Source organism: Sesamum indicum, linkage group LG1 (genome assembly GCF_026168435.1).
Source record: "Sesamum indicum cultivar Baizhima isolate 11 linkage group LG1, ASM2616843v1, whole genome shotgun sequence".
In the NCBI taxonomy this organism is placed as follows: domain Eukaryota; kingdom Viridiplantae; phylum Streptophyta; class Magnoliopsida; order Lamiales; family Pedaliaceae; genus Sesamum; species Sesamum indicum.
In genome coordinates, this window is record NC_142657.1 from 16,043,520 (window position 1) to 16,060,063 (window position 16,544).

The window sequence follows — 16,544 nt, forward strand, 5'->3', positions numbered from 1 at the left end:
AATACGCCTCTATTTAAAAGCAGGATTTTATACAAACACCATTCGACGGTGTATTTATAATTTCACAAAAGATATAAGATGTTTGTGCAATTAGATCTATTTTCAATAGATTTGTGCAATTAGATCTATCTTCAATAGACTATGTGTTAAACTATTTCAAAAGTAAATTATATACTTACAATTCAAAACTAGAATCTTTTTAATTGTAAGACATAACCTTACCACTCAAATAATAAAAATCCTAGTCCTCGTAACTCACCTAAAATTTGATCCAAACACCCCATAAAAACACATTGCCAATTTATAATTCAGCATGTTATATGAACTCATTTCATCCCACAGAAAAAAAAGAAAAAAGAAAAAGAGAAAATAATAAAAGAAAGAAACTTGATTATCATCAGGACTCAACTACTTTTACAATATATACACAGCAAAAGCAGCTCAACACCAACACCACCACCTCTACAACAATTCTGTAGTTCCTATGAAAAACAAATGTCACCATTATTGTAAAAAGAATTTCTACCTGCAGTGCAGAATGTACAACTTAGCATAGTCTCAGAGCAAGAGTGTCACCAAAATCTCCAGCAGCTAAGAAGACAATTCTTCCATCTCCAAAAACTAACTTCACACGTTGCTCGTAGCAATCAAACGGGGTGGGTATCGCACTGAGCTAGTCAAGGCTGCATTGATCCGACTAAAAACTACGTTTAATGGGACACAAGCTATAGAAGGGCCCTTGAGCTTGTCTGGGACTCGTTTCTTCTCTTCCCTACTTAGTCTGTGAGAACCTGTAAGTGAGGATAGCTTCCTGATCTTCTTGGACAAAATTGAGTTCCTCTTTGATCTTGGAGGTTTTGCTGGTAAACTGTATGCTGACCGATGCTTACTGTGCGGTCGTCTGTGTGGCCGTTGCTGATAAACAGTGCCAACATGTTTTTCGTCGTCCAACTCGGAACTGCTGCTACGACATTCAGAGACAACAAATAGATTGTTGCAAAAGCCATCGTCTAATGCCTCGACTGTGATAGGATGACCTATGATTGGTTGCCCATTTAACTTGCTCACCAGCGAGATATACGGGACACGCTGAGGTTGGTAGCTGGACTTCACCTTGACAGTGACGTCGTACAAGGCGGAACCAGCAATATGGTGTCTAAGAGAGAAGTCAGAGGAGTCGTACTTTGGATTGACTGTGAAGCGAGACTGACGATAAGGGAGTAACCTCTGGGGAACCAGCAACTCTGGTGTTGGTCCTCTTCCACGAGATTCTTTTGGAGGAGCGTTCCAGCTCCAACCACGAAATTCTTCGACCTGAGTTTCTGTAATTGGTCTTGACTTGACATGATGGCCTCCACCATCTGAAACTAGGGACCGATTGACATCGTTAGAGGCGACATATGTTTCTGCGTCGTCATCAACATCCACTTTCCTCGACCGAGAATTTCTCTTCCCCTTTAACTGCCACTCGGTAGTGCTTTTCTCTATCCTCTGGCTGATATGATGGATGTTTGCTGTAGCTGAACCAGTAGAGCCTGACTCATTGTGCTCCTCATTTCCCGGAGATATGGTTTCAACATGACTACTTTGGCTGGATTGGGCTCTGGCACCAGCTGTTCCCCTCTGTGATGCATCAGGAACAACCTGAGGCATGCCTGTAGAAGTGAAAATTCCACATATAAGCATGTTAGATCACTATATAGAAATGCTCCATCTATATGCAAGCTACATGGTGAAGAATACATTATTAGTGTTAAGAAATGACTGAGCAGGCTGACCAAGATTATATGTGTGTTCAGGGAACTTATCCAGCCATCATGGAGACATTTGACTTGTGGGCTTATTACTAGCTCAGAAAATAGTTTAAAACATGCACTCTGGAGGGAATTTCTAGAGAAGCTTTAATACAGAAAACCAGAATGAAATGAGTAGCATAAATACAACCAAAAGCACAGGTTAATATATACCTGCTGAGTGCTTTTCTTCGGCAACAAGAGGCACATCAAACAACTTTTGCATAGACTCATTATCAGGAATACCCATACTAGAAACTTCAGCGTCCTTCTGTTTGCATTTTAAGGAAGCATCGGTACAGTGCTTAGATGCATCCAACAATGTTTCATTCTCGCATGAAACTCCATTACTATCTGAGTTGTTATTGATTACAACTGAGTTGTTATTCTTTGATTCGCTAGACTCCAATCCAGAAAACTTGCTGTCTGATGCTACTGGTACAGAGGATCCAGTTGGGCTGGGAAATTGTTCAGAAACAACAGGAACAGACACCATAGTAGTACTCTCCAAAACCTTTGTCAAAGTACGGCGGCGGTTCTTCCTTTTCAAAAATTCATGAACATGAGCGACCTGAGATCTTTTCCTTTTCGGTGATGATGCTACACCCATTCCCAGGTCCTCAAGTCCCCTCATGCGCTTTACTCCAATCCCATCGTCCTCTGAATCATTTGGAGTTCTCCGATGTTTGGATTCTTCCTTGGCTGAATTCACATGATCTGGTTCCTCAAATGATACTCCAGACTGTGAAAGTTCCTGGGCTGAATCTGAATCGTCTTCAGAGCTATTCAAATCGTCGTCAACATCTTCACTTTCTTCACTTGGATGGCATGTAGAAGGGGAGTCGGCAGCATGATGATGCTCGCCATCTTGTGTCTCTGGTGTAGCAGAGAAGTCCTGATGATCTCTCCCAAATCGAGCACTTTCAAGCTCAAGCGCATGAAGAATGGCATCTTCTCTTCGAGCATATTTCGCTGCCTTCTTAGAGAGATGAGACGCAGATGCCTTGGCTTTCTCAATGCAATCGTCATACTCCCCACAGTGAAAAGCTTTCACTCTTTTTGATTTCTCCAGATTATACCAGTCCCTAAAAGAACATTCATGGAACTTCATTCAAATCACAGTTAAGCATGAAAGTATGCAAAGAACAAGACCAAGACCAAGGAAATAAACATGTCAACTTCTAGTTCAGAAGGTCAGGTAAACAATCATTCCAATATTTCCTTTATGACTTACGTAGACTTAGAACATTTTTTCCATCTTTGAGAGAGAAATAACAGGTATTTTCTCAGACTCTCATGTTTTAGGTACTTAACCATGGCCAAACAATGATGAGACACATAGTTAAAGTAGAAGTATATTTCCTCTCTAGGGGTGAGTTATCAGCGTAGTTGAACTGAAAATTCAATATGGTCACAACCCAAACAGGGTAGGAACTGATTTTTTAGTGGTTTATTTCAGAAATGTGTTAGCAAATCTTCGGAGAAGGACAATTCATACAAATAGATCAGCCCCATCACTAGAAAACCTTATTCCATATCACAAGTCTCGTGAATGCACAACTAAACTCACCGTATAAGACAAAATTTGCCTACTATAACAAAAACTTGCATTGCACACCATTGGCATCATTCGGCTTCTAATTTAGCCATTTTTATCTCATTTTTGCTACTTTCCTGCAGTATAACTTCAACAGCTATATCTTGGTCAGCCTTTAATTTTAATACGCCAAAAAGCAAGGACTGATGGGTACAAACGGCAAGCTATGGTTTTGTCTTATAAATTTGTTTGTTGTTATTATCGTCTTAAACGGTTATTTTTCATGCCTTTTAATTATGTGAGAGACACAAACCTAACCAACTTTCAATCAAACTCCATTTTCAAGTAACAAGGATCCCTTTCAAACTCAATGCTTGCAGAACAACTAAAGAGCTGAACTTGCACCACGCACGTAATCCACCATGCTCAAGCAACACAAGCAAATCATAGCTGAAACACCCTCTTATTTAACGTGAGTAAATACATAATCTGATATATTAATAAATAAGTAATCAAACTCGATGTGGCAACTGAGTCAAGAATTCAAATAGACATAACTGGTTTTCCTTTTAGAATTTAAACACAATGCTTTACTCTCTGCTCATAATCATCACAAAAAAAGCATCTTGCAATGGCAGGTTAATTGTGTAGCTGATCAAATGAAGATTCTAATTCTTAACAGAAACAATGATCAACACGAAGTCAGATCAAAATAAATGGTCTACACACTGAAATGACAATTGTCACACACTGAAACACCAGTCCACCCTCAAGAACAGAAGGAATAAAGTAAAATGAGATGTTCATAATTTCGTTAACAATCATAACCTCTTTTCTCAACATGGATAATCTCGAAGACATATAAAATAGCTCTCTCCTAGTACGTTTCAAATATCATGACACCCAAGTACTAATTGTATGGTTTGAAGAAAGAAGTTGCAACATTTCTATGCTGTAGGAACATTCCAATAAGAAATAATTAAAATGAGTAAAAACAGTGGTACTTACACACTTGCATCCTCTCTACCAAGAAGCTTTACAGGGGTCCCGGCTCTCGGCGTAGGCACACAACCCTCGGGCAATTCATCCGGGCCAAGAATCTTTCCGGGCCACCAACATCCGTTTCTTCGGCGGACCCAAACCAAACCCCCCACAGAAGCATCAATGGTCTTCTTGGGGTCTTCACCAGAGCTCCCCATTTACAGGCCAAGTCAAAAAGGCAACTTTACTTCAAAATCAAACAAGAAAAAAATGAAAACTGAAAACGTAAAGCCAAGAAAATTTCTCCAATAATTTATTTTAAGTCGGGAGCTCTCAAGAAAAATCTGGAATCCTCCTGCAGCAGCATGCACATTTCTTAAATACCTAAAGGAACCAGGAAAAACACAGAGCTAATAATCAGAGAAATTTATACAAACATCCAACTACAGAAGCCAAAAAAATTCAAAATCATAAGAACCACAAAAGGAAAAAAAAATAAAGATTATGAAACCCAAAAAAGAAAATGAAAAACAAATCCGGAAGGCAGGGTTTATCAGGGGGAGGAAGAGAGATATAGATCTGGTAAAAGAATCTCCTCAAAGGGACTTCTTTCTCAGTTGTTTTTCTTTATTTTCAAGAGAACTTTTAACCCGTTAATTGAGTCTTTACAGATGTTTCTTTGGCATTCTGAGGGAAAGTTCTCACCTTTGCTATGGTACCTTTAAGAACAGTGGGTTTATCACCAAACGGTTAGCTTTTGGATTCAGAGAGTACAAGAAATGGGAGAGTAGTAGTTCATGAGTTTATGTATTTTATCTGCTGGCGTGCTGTGTGTTCTGCGTGAGTGGACGATGAAACAAGAAGTAGAGGGTGTGTTACTGCAGAGAAAATGGGATTCCACATACCTTTTCGGTATCTTTATGCCAACACAGAGAAGCCCTCAGAAAGAGAAACGTAAGGGACAGAGAGAGAGGGAGAGATTTGAGATTTACTTGACAATACCATGACTATTATGTTACACTATCTTATTTATTTCTGATGGAAAACAAACGAAAAATTGAAAAAAAGGAAGGTGCTGTGATTAGGCACGACAGGCAGTATATTACTATTTCTAGACCTGCCCCACATACACTGCTTGTGGGCCCCGGAGATTACACCATGTGGCTGCTTCACAAGCCCAGATAAGATTTTTGCTTCAAGACTCTTCTGTCACTGCTGTGATTAGGTTACACTGATGTTAGATATTAGGAGAATAAATAATCAGCGCTCCCGTCCTCTCCTCTACAGATACTCCCATTTTTTCTTTCGAAATTTGAGTTTGAGGGGTTTATTTCTTTCTGCAAAATCACCTTCAGAAAAGAGAGAGATGAAAAACCATCGACCAAACCATTCGACAAACACGACTGGCCGTTGGTCAAAATTCAATCTTTTTCAGTTCTTGATTGTAAAGATTGCATCTTTATCGCTGTCAAAATATTGACTCATTCCATTCTTTTCTTCACATTTTTGATGAATTGTTGACTACTATCGTTGTATTTTTTTAATCTATCAAATGTTCCAAAATTTGGTGTGTTATTGTATGTGTTGTTGACTCTTTTGAATGTAAGCGATCATAATTAACAGGATGAAAATATGCTTTATATTCCGGTGGCTAGAACTTTGTCAAAGTATGTTGGTTGGTATATCACATGTATCGATTTGCAATGGCAAGTGATTTCTTAAAAATTTTAGAGGCCCACAAGATATTATACGATGTTTGGTTGGGAATTTGCTTGGACTTTCTTTTTTCAGAATTTTGGGGAATTTCTTTAGGTATGGCAATATGGAAGTTGTGTTATGAATATTGAGATGCAATTTTGGGTAGGCTGAACTAAGAAAGAAAAGTTTAATCCTCTGCGTGGATCAATCATTCTTTGGGAGCTTGATTTGTGTTGGAGCATAGGATTGGAGTACAGGAAGAACAATATTTTTGTTAAGAAAACTTGTATTTGAAAAGAATGCTTCTGATTTTAGTTTCCCGGATTATCTTTCTAATATGACAATGAAGATAATGCAAATTGTGAAGAGCTGGATTTAAAAGATTTCTAAAACCTCAAGCTTTCTTCATGAGATTTTTGCCTTGATATTGATGCCTGAGCGGTTTTACTAGGTAATGATTCTATATATTAATAACCATATTCATCCTTATTTTTTTCAATGGTCTCCAGTTACTTATCAATACGAGTGTTGGTGTAATTATCCCTTACAAATATGTAGGATATTAGTCAAAACACGGATCTGTTCTATCCCGTGCAGAAAGATTCAGCAGTTGGATGAAGGTTCTGATTTTAGTGTGATGATGGATCTAGCTCCCTTTGGAGTGCATTCAACAGTCATATAAAGATGGTAAGCATACATTCTATTTTCCCTTCTCAGTCGAAGCTGAGGTGTGAGGAAGAATATATGCTTGAGCACTATCTGGCTGAAAAACCATACTCAGATACTCTTTCTTCAAGCAATAGTGGTTAAATAGATGGGAATGAAATGCTTATTTTGTGCCTTTACTTCAAATCAGTTAATGATACAGGTCTTTGATTCTTGGCAAACATCAAAAGGATGTATCTACTGTTTTTGGGAGATTACATTAGTTATGGGACAATTCGTTCTTACATTCCTCGAAACATTGTTGCTATTAAGATGTAGTGACTTGAAGCATCTGTGTCATACATGGTCCTCAGGAAGCAGAGTAAAAGTTAAGTAGAAGTTTTAGTTTCCTGAATGAGGAGTGCAGAACATTGAAAGCTATATAACTTCAAGGAAATTTATGGTGGTCGAGTAGACGTAGTCATCAACATAACTATTACTTATATGGTGAAATGTAATGTACGCAGGTATGGTACAGGGAGTCTTGAACACAAATTTTAGATAACTTGTATGATGAAACGTATTTTGGCTCTTGCGATGTGAAAACCAATGGCATCCAGGTACCATCCAGCCCTCCCTTTGAAGCCCACAATTTGCCCTCCTTCCATTGGGAAAGAGAAGGGGACACCTTCTTCAACTCCAAATGGCCCAAAGGTTCTCCGGTTGCTCTTAAACGTGAGGGATCGTATAACTGGGCTGCCACCACAAACCACTGGGGAGCAGTGGCCTGTCACAGTGGTCAAGAACTCCTCTGGAAACTTCAGCTTGATCTGCGGATCCCATATACGTAAGTGCATAGATATGTGCCCCAAAGCTGACGATCTTGGATGCAAATGACATCAAACTTTTCCTGTGGCATAATTACTGTATATACTTCTTCCCGTTTTGGGATTATAAGAATCTTCCCTTCGAATTTGTATCTTTTGTATACTTGCTTTATTATGTTTGAATAGATGGTAAATGTTTAGAACTTTAATGGGATGTTAATATTTTATTTCTACAAACACAATTGTGATTTAGTTACACTTACACTGACTTTCAGATAGGTCATTGTAATTAATCCTTCAATAAGTTAAACGTGTTCAACAAACTAGCAAAACCATTCTGAGTACCATATTCTTGCAAGCGTATGAGTTGCTCAATTGTAATCTTATATAGTGGAAAGAAAACAGATACCTGTGCAGTTGTGTTACCCCCGACACCTCCATGTTTCTCTCCTGAAACTGGCACACCGTTTTTATCATAAACTACACGTATTGAGTCGATGCAACGAGCATAGACGAGTGTGATTTCCCTCACACCACTGTAACTCCCATCATCCCAAGCAGTCCCTCCATTACCACCCCATGGCCCAACAACTATTGCCTTCTTTTCACCTGGATGATCATTCTCCCCATCCTAGGAAGATCACACCAGAAAGTTATGTAAGATTAACATTAGATGCCCAAAAGTCTATAATCCAGTAACTGCGCAAGGCTTTCCACCCCCCACCCCCCTCCTCCCTTCTAATCATCTTGCGCTGGATATAAGATGTTCATAATGAAATAATTTGATACATAAATGAAAATTGCGTACCATGTTAACCAGCTGCAAGGAAGGAATAGCAAATATGCAGAATACTGACCACAACAGTACAGAGTATGTGCGTGCGTGTTAGCTGCAATAAGGAAAAGTGAGTTAAATATGGAAGAAGAGAGCTATTACCTTGTGCACTAGTATCTGATTCCATTAGTAGCAATATCCAGGAAGAAAAGTATTCTTTTGCCATTATAGTGCAGATTGTGGTTCAAGTTCCATCATAATGCTTTGAATCTTGTGCTCAAGTGATCTGATGAGCATCTGTTCTGCTACACAGGTGTCAAACTAGGATGAGGTTCTTTACTTTAGTAAGATTACAGTTGCATCCATTCAACCACCAACGCTGGCGTTTGGACTTTGGATTCGTATGAAGAGCTTTAGACAAGAGTTAGAAATTTTAAAAAGAAAAAAAGGGTAGATTACAGGTACATCCTCTAAAATTTGACATAATAACAAATACTTTCATATCATTTAAAAAATTATAAATACCCTCTCAAATGAAATATAATTATGTAGCCCCTAGATAATATTGTGAAAAGTACTATTTCACCCTTATTGGATTTTTATTCTTTTTTTTTTTTAAAAAAAAGCATTTTAAAAAATATAAAAAATTGAGTATGGCTGAAATAAATAATCTATAAAGTATTAGTTCATAAAAAAATTCCAAAATTTTTTATAGAATATATAAATTATAACTTATTATCTAAATGGGTATTACGGGTAGTACACTACAAAAAATTGAATAAAAATCTAAAAAAATAACTTCGTTCTTGGACGGACATTGAAGTCAGAGGTATTTATGGTTTGGCATACAACAAAAAGTATATATAATTATATCAAAATTCAAGAAAAATAATTATTATTTACCCAAATAAAAAAACTCAAAATATTAATTACAACAAAAATATAAGTTCTATCAACTTATTGTTCCTTTGAAGTATCTTTTAGCACCATATTTAGCCTATGCTTTGCAAGATCACAAAAAGTTACCCAATTAAAAAGCAAACAAGTGAAGGTGGACTTAAGTATTAACTATTAAAACTTGAATGCAATTGTAATCAACCATTTTGCCACTTGTCTTGTATACTTTTATGTATGACACAACTGATGGTTGACATGGCCCGATATTGTATAAGAAATAACACAGTTCTTCACAAGTATCCCAATACCCATCTTTAAAATTTCGAACACTGGACAAGTTCCCACATCATAGAATTTAGTTTACAGTACAAGCCATCCTCATTTCACTACTGGAACACATAATATACACAAGTTTGGTTAATCAGGCTTGTGTTATATGAAAACCAATGGCATCCACATATAAGCCACACCTTCCTCTGAAACCCACAATCATCCCTCCTTCCATTGGAAAACAAAATGGGGTTTCAGATTCTACTCCAAAGGGCCCGTACGTTCTCCAGTTGCTCCTAAACTTGAGCGACCTGACCATGGCATTGCCGCGGCGACCCAGAGGGGAGCAGTGGCCACTAACTTCTGTCAAGTACTCATCCGGGAACTGAAGCTTGACCTGGGATCCAATGCATGGCGAATAAGAATGAACTGCAGTCATCCTACTATAAAAATGGTAATTTTAACGTAGAAATTCTCGAGAAGCCAATACTTGCAGACGAATGACTGATGAACGAGGTTCACTGGATCTCGATCTCGAATTGCTAGAGGCAGTTGCCATATTTACTGGGACAACTAGGCTTGCCGCAGAAAGCAAATAATTGTCACAATAAATTTATGAGATAAAGTTTAAGCATATTTATTGAAGAAGAAAAAAGAAAGGAAACTCAATTTTGTAAAAATTACACTGCATTGCCGACATTCAAGTTTTCCATTATAGATTTCCCCTTGAAGATCCAATGAGAAAGGGGGAAGCTATAATGCAAACCACATTTGTAGGGGGTGTTGATGTACCTTTCAAATCCAGGACCTTTTCTGTAATATGCTCAATCCTCGAAGGACTTTATCCTAAACTTATTTATTTATAGCAGGGCAAGGACCAAATTATGATATAAGCTCAATGCGCCTCCCTCTGAGTGCAACAGAAATAGCCAACCTGTTGTCCAGCGTCGTGCTCGTTAGCGGCTTAGTCATGTCCAAACAAGAAGTTGAAATTCCCAAGTTTAATACCCAGCTATATCAATGTTTTTCCTACTGTTTTTTTTTTTTTTTCTTGATTACTTTTTGTGATGCTATGCACAAGATGAAAGAAAGGATTACCTCAGCATTAGTATGACCCCCAGGACCTCCATGCTTCTCGGACAAAACAGGCATACCATTCTTATCGTATAGTACGCGTATTGAGTCAATACAGAGAACATATATGAGGATAATTTCCCTCACCCTGCTGTAATTCCCATCATCCCAATATCTCCCTCCAGGACCTCCCCATGGTCCGAGAAATATTGCCTTCTTTTTCTCACTTGTCTGATTCTTCTCTCTTTCCTACAAATCAGACATTCATATAGCGTAAAAATCAAATATCCCACAATCTGCAGTTCAACAGCCAAAAGTAGCATTTAATTCAGAATTGCATACCATGTATACAGGAAGCACTAGGAGAGATGGCAATTATGCACACATGCACGAATTAATTGTGAGGTTAATATAGAAGAAATAATTGGCTTGCAATAGTATCCGGTTCCATTTATGGACCTATGGCATTTTCAATTTGGTACCAGCATTAAGAGGATTGATTCCACCGAATAATTCTTGTGCTAACATGATTAGCTAAGCATCTAATGCTGAAATGATAAAGCTTCAGTTTAATTATGTCCATTTAGCAATGCATGCAAAGTGTAACACATGTATAATGTTGAATTTCTATATGACATGCACATGCATCCTGAATACATCATCTAAGGATGGTAAATTTAGATAACACATGACATTATTGGCATACATCCAATCAGGAGGGTGGTTCTAGGACGATGATATCGGAGGTGGTGGTTATGCAACTTGTAAGATGCTACAGACTATATTTTTCTCTGTTCTTCAAGAAAATAAAACATCATAAAAAATAAAGACCAATTTGTTCACATATGTCATGCAAGAAAACTTTCCCGTTCATAGAATTCCATATTGGACGACTTAGAAAATAATAGAAAGGAAAGGTCAGCTTCGTCGTCATATCCTCATGCTAACGACTCCTTTATCTAGACCTCCATTTGAAGTCATAATATATCTTGTTTGTAGTGTTCAAGGTTAAAATTTTAACATCTGCCACGTAATGCCGCCAACATTTGTTTGAGTAGAATCTGCAGCAGTTCGGATTATCTTCTCTGTCGATTATCATTGTGCGCATAAACTGCAGTAAAGGAAAAATTATAATGAGCAAACAAAATAGAAAACAATACCATTGTGCAGAATAACTGCCATTAAGGAAACACTAACGAGTATAAAAATACCACAACAAAAGATGAATTAACAAGTATAAACTTCTGTAAAGTGCACAAACTAATCAACTTGCTTGAGTTCTAACTGTGTAGAATTTAGAGACCGACAACAATACAACATCAGTTGTTGCTAATAACTCATGCACTGAGCTATTCATCCACCAAACTGAAAGGAGCAGGCTTATTGAACCAAATAAATTGAATTAGACACATTTAATTTCCTTGTCTGAAAAATTAATGATAATAGTGAGTATCTTTAGAACGATCAAAATAGTGGCAAAGATCTCCCGTATGGGGAAAAGTGGCGTGCAATTTGAATTAAATGAGAATCCAAAACGAAATTGAGAGTGTGGATAGGTAACTTAGTTAGAAAGAGAAAAAACAAATGGAAGGCAGGTGGGGCAGAGGTCCTTATGAAGGCACTTTAGGATTTTGAATGAAGAGGGAACTGCTGGACAATCTAAAGATGATCAAAGAAAAGCATAAAGAAAATCCATTGGTCGCAACAAACCAAGACCGACAGTTTGGAGCATGCGGGGAAAAGCTTGGAATTCCATGGAGAGTCTTGCACAATGCCAATACTCGGGATCAAGCTATTTTCGTGGAAACTGTTACAATGGAGGATTCGATGCTTATTTAAATCAAATGTCACATGCATACCATTCTGTAATGAGCAGTTATGAAAAGCAGTTTAAGCACTAGATAAACCAGTCGGTGAACGAAGTTGTTGGTCTACAAAAGTTTAAAACAGAAAACTGATTAAACTAAAGCAATTGCAGTTGACTTTGTTCCAGATATTTGAACTGTGGATTTAACCAAAGATCACACTAAACAACCTTACCTTTATGAGTTCAGTGCTGGGGGATACAAGTACGATACTCCTCCCATGGCATTCCCGCAGCCAGTTATCAACAGTTTTCAGAACACTTCTTGAGGACGCAGTCAGTTCTAACTTGCAGAAATAGTTTGGCAGTACATAGTCTTCTCCCGGTTCTTCATAAATCTTCATATTCTAGAAACAGTAAGGGAAAAGAAAAAGTGAACTCATATGAAAGCTAAACAGTGAGAACAATTTTATGTGTTGAATACAGAGGGAAAATTACTGGTACCTGCTTGGAGTACACGATTAATTTGAAACCCTTAGACCGATTAAAGCTCCCAAAAAGTTTGTGATACTCAACAATTCGTTGAGCTGGTTTCATAATTGGACCAAAAGAAAACTTTGCCTCGCATAGACCCAAAACATTCATGGAAGAGAAAGGCATTCTACGGCCACTGTACTGGAAGGAGTACAGATTTGGAGCATCAATATTGGCTTCGCGTAAGTTTGCACAATTAATTAAGGATAAGCTCCTCAATTTCCCACTCAAAATTGTGAGTGTCTCCAGGCTGGTACATTCATGAAGCACCAACTTCTCAAGCAATGGGGACTTGGAAATGCAATCTTGAAATGCAGTGTCAGTCATTTTGCGGTCCTTCATCGTCAAATTCTTCAACTTTCCCGAACTTTTCAGGTCAATTTTGCACTGCTGGTGTTTTTTTGCATGATACCAAAAGGTCTCAAGGTTTGATGCCTCAATCTCAATACAACTAAGCTTGGCACACTCGTGCACCTCTAACCTCCTAAGCTTGAGAAGAGCCGAAATAGCCAGATGTAATAATCCTCTGCAGCAAACAAGCCTCAAATCCTCCAATAGTGGGCAGCTTTCTTCAAATCTCTTGATCAAATGTCCATTTAGCAGAAAGGTGTCTTTTATAGAAAGTTCTCTCAAATTAGACAGCTTTATAGCACCAAAATCACATAATAGTGACCCTGACAACTTCAAGGAAGTTATTGATGCAGAGAGAAGTACAGCTTCTGGCACAAAATACTGCTTTCCGTCCACATTGACATGAACATCTAGCTCCTTCACATTTTTGTCCACAGCAGCACATATCCAACGTCCCATACAAGCCTGCAACACACCACTCATATTATTCACATACAACCTGAACTTATCTATGCAAGGAACAGGATCAAGTCTTAATGCCAAAGACTTCTCAACATAACCCCTAAACTTCTTTTTTTGCACTTCACGGGCTTTGATTCGATTATGCTTTCCTCTTGCCCCTTCTATGCGAAACCACCTCTGATCAAAATCAAATGTCAGGTAAGAACTGAACATGCTTTTCCACTTCTTTGACAAAATACTAGTTCGCACCACATCTTTTGTAGAATGCATGAATCCATAAATATGATGGATAATGGGTTCAGGCAATTCCGATATCCGATCAACATCAACATCTCTGTCACAAACCCCATTATCCCCCCTAATCTTGCGCTTCTTCCTAACTCTATATTTATTCGACTCAACACTCAGGTGCCCTATTTTTCGCTTCCCCAGTACACCTCCATCACCAAAACCACTCCCTATTGGCTTCAACATCAAATTCTTCCTATCATTCGTCCCTCTCCTACTGCTTGACCTCTTAGTAGAATGGCCCCTCCTCACAAGGTAGCCAAGACAAATTCTCTTCCACAACATCAGTCTATCAGATCGAATTTCTGGCAAATTACACAACACAAGTTGTTTAACAAAAAATATATTAGAAGTAAAAATCATTCCAATTTTCTCACAGACCGATCAACATTACAAAAACCACCATTAAATCGAACAATCATAAAATTTGGGCAAAGAGAAAACGGAATTTGACATAAATTTTATAAAAATTAAGGATTCAGGATCAAGAATTGACTATTAAGAAAGAATCGAACAGGTAAGAAAATAACGGACCTTCTTGGAGAGAACTGCGGAAGAATAATCGGAAACGATCTATGAAGCAGCAATTTTAAGGGTTCTTGCGTTCTTCAAAGCCGTACAGTCAATGTTGTTGATTATGGGCCGGGCTTTGCTCTGTATTAAAAACCTAAATGGGCCGCTTTAACAAAAATGGACAGCTGTCAGTAATTATTGTTCCTTTTTTTTTTCCCCATATATTCCTTGTTCAATTAATATAAAGGTAATTACAGAGTGCACGTTTGAATTTTGAATAATTATAAATATTTTTTTATCTATAAAAAATATTAATATTTCTTGATTTTACTGTGATGCGTGCAATTTTAGCATGGGTTCGAAACTTTTGGATCTTGATGCTGGATCTAAACTAATTAAGTGAAAGCTCTTGAAAAAGAGAACCTGCAAAACAAAAGGTTAGCACTTTGATACTTAAGTTAATCTCAAATTTAAAAGTAGATAAAAATAAGAATAAATTATAATGAAAAACTATGATAAAAATGAGAACTTCATATGCAAGATCATGAAATTCTGGTGTGGGAAGAGTAATAAGAAGAGTTCTAAAGTCTTTTCAGTTGGGGGGTCTTTGGGGGATGCTCCTGTATTTATAGAAGAAGAGTTCTTCTATGGCGAGAGTCCGAGGAGGTGTAACTGGTAAGAGGGGCCCGAAAATCTGGTGATTTGAACCAAATTAAAAGAGGTCTTCTTTTGGGCCAAGCATGGTGATTTGAACGGGTTGTCTCTCTCTTGGACTAGTGGGCCTTTATTTGGGTTTAACACTTCTTCTTCAGCCAACTATTTTTTAGCCATACCCATCATAATGGTTTAACAAGCTCAATTCGTTAGCCTCCATAAATTTTTATTTATTTTTTACGGTGAATTGATAAAAATTCTTTGTGAGCTATAAAAATTATAATTTTATTTATTTTTTAAAATATAAAAAAAATTATGACTAACTGGATTACTTTTTTTAAAAAAACTTCATCCAGCTTGTTTGATTTTTACATTTTTTTCAATATTTTTAAAAGAAAAAATATATAGTAAGGATAAAGTTGATAAATTCATACCTTCATATATCCCGAGATTACATAATTTCATCAAACATCAAGAAATATTAATAATTTTTTAAATAATAAAAAATATTTATAATTATACCAAAACCTCGAAAAGATTATCCTTAATTTAAAGGAAATCACCAAATGTATTATTATTATTATTTATCTTTCTGTACTATTAATTAAGTGAGAGGGGCCTACAGCAACAATCATCAGTTGGCAATATATTTGTGGACTAAAATACCATTAAGTATACTTAAATTTCCAGCATTTCTTTAAAGTTATTTATATATATACATATATATATATACATGTATAGTAAATGCTAACTCATTTATCATTTTTTTAATTATTTATTTTTTTACGTTATTTAATTAAATATATAAAATTAAAATTTTAAAACACAGATATCTATCGAGTGTACTTTAATTATTACTGACTTATCATAATTTGAATGCAATCATTCTCGAATGTGCATAAATTAATATCGTTATTTTTATTTACTCAAATATATCTCATAAGTGACAATTAAAACATAGTAACTGTCAATATTTATATAATAGTATATTAAATTCTCAAATATATCTCAAAAGCCTATATATATACTTCTTAATCGAGTGTGTTGGATTGCTACCCTCAAACCAAATTGTACTTCAAACCCTAAAATCTGCAATCCTACCAAAAATTGTTATACTTTCTTTGAATCAAACCAAAATCTCATTAAATAAACACATAACAAATCTTTTGGACTGAAAAGAGATGGTAATTAGCGCAAATGTCTATCTAACTCACACAACGTACCTTTTTTTTTCTTTCTTTCTTTTTTTTTTGGGGGGGGGGGGGAGGAATAGGGCAAGGAATTGAACAATTAGGGGTTTGCTAGAAAGATGTGAAATTTAATAAATTAAAGGACTAAATGTATTTTATACAAATAAATAGATCACTTAAGTTATAACTAGGTAATTATAGGACTAAGTGTTCTAAAATTATACAAATTATAGGATCAAATGTGTTTTTAT

At 36.7% G+C, this 16,544-nt stretch overlaps 4 protein-coding genes and 1 long non-coding RNA gene across 10 annotated transcripts; 1 reads left to right on the forward strand and 4 right to left on the reverse strand.

The window, feature by feature from the left end:
* Window positions 1-370: 370 nt before the first annotated feature.
* LOC105163581 (uncharacterized protein At1g51745) lies at window positions 371-5,331 on the reverse strand. 2 transcript variants are annotated; one of them, XM_011082004.3, is made up of 4 exons: window positions 5,217-5,331; window positions 4,339-4,695; window positions 1,968-2,878; window positions 371-1,655 (listed from the first exon to the last, which is right to left on the reverse strand). In XM_011082004.3, the coding sequence occupies exons 2-4, from the start codon at window positions 4,527-4,529 to the stop codon at window positions 628-630; spliced, it is 2,130 nt and encodes a 709-aa protein (XP_011080306.1). In that variant the 5' UTR covers window positions 4,530-4,695; window positions 5,217-5,331; the 3' UTR covers window positions 371-627. The 2 variants fall into 2 exon arrangements, with proteins under 2 accessions (XP_011080306.1, XP_011080298.1); XM_011081996.3 differs by having other exon boundaries at window positions 5,017-5,272.
* A 140-nt stretch (window positions 5,332-5,471) lies between these two features.
* On the forward strand, window positions 5,472-7,690 carry LOC110011675 (uncharacterized). Its single transcript, XR_016065945.1, has 2 exons — window positions 5,472-6,696; window positions 7,182-7,690. It is a non-coding gene; the product is annotated as an uncharacterized LOC110011675 (long non-coding RNA).
* Window positions 7,038-8,534, reverse strand: LOC105164596 (jacalin-related lectin 19). The gene is made up of 4 exons (XM_020692248.2): window positions 8,419-8,534; window positions 8,290-8,333; window positions 7,891-8,112; window positions 7,038-7,484 (listed from the first exon to the last, which is right to left on the reverse strand). The coding sequence occupies exons 1-4, from the start codon at window positions 8,480-8,482 to the stop codon at window positions 7,212-7,214; spliced, it is 603 nt and encodes a 200-aa protein (XP_020547907.1). The 5' UTR covers window positions 8,483-8,534; the 3' UTR covers window positions 7,038-7,211.
* A 905-nt stretch (window positions 8,535-9,439) lies between these two features.
* Window positions 9,440-14,627, reverse strand: LOC105164604 (uncharacterized). 5 transcript variants are annotated; one of them, XM_088881735.1, is made up of 7 exons: window positions 14,471-14,627; window positions 12,806-14,241; window positions 12,538-12,708; window positions 10,522-11,608; window positions 10,216-10,357; window positions 9,914-9,996; window positions 9,440-9,820 (listed from the first exon to the last, which is right to left on the reverse strand). In XM_088881735.1, exons 2-4 carry the CDS (start codon window positions 14,219-14,221, stop codon window positions 11,453-11,455), a joined length of 1,743 nt encoding a protein of 580 aa, XP_088737861.1. In that variant the 5' UTR covers window positions 14,222-14,241; window positions 14,471-14,627; the 3' UTR covers window positions 9,440-9,820; window positions 9,914-9,996; window positions 10,216-10,357; window positions 10,522-11,452. The 5 variants fall into 5 exon arrangements, with proteins under 5 accessions (XP_088737861.1, XP_088737858.1, XP_088737862.1 ...); XM_088881732.1 differs by having other exon boundaries at window positions 9,914-10,001; XM_088881736.1 differs by having other exon boundaries at window positions 10,108-10,357.
* On the reverse strand, window positions 9,575-11,080 carry LOC110012159 (jacalin-related lectin 19). Its single transcript, XM_020694854.1, has 3 exons — window positions 11,024-11,080; window positions 10,522-10,746; window positions 9,575-9,820 (listed from the first exon to the last, which is right to left on the reverse strand). The coding sequence occupies exons 1-3, from the start codon at window positions 11,078-11,080 to the stop codon at window positions 9,575-9,577; spliced, it is 528 nt and encodes a 175-aa protein (XP_020550513.1).
* Window positions 14,628-16,544: the final 1,917 nt, after the last annotated feature.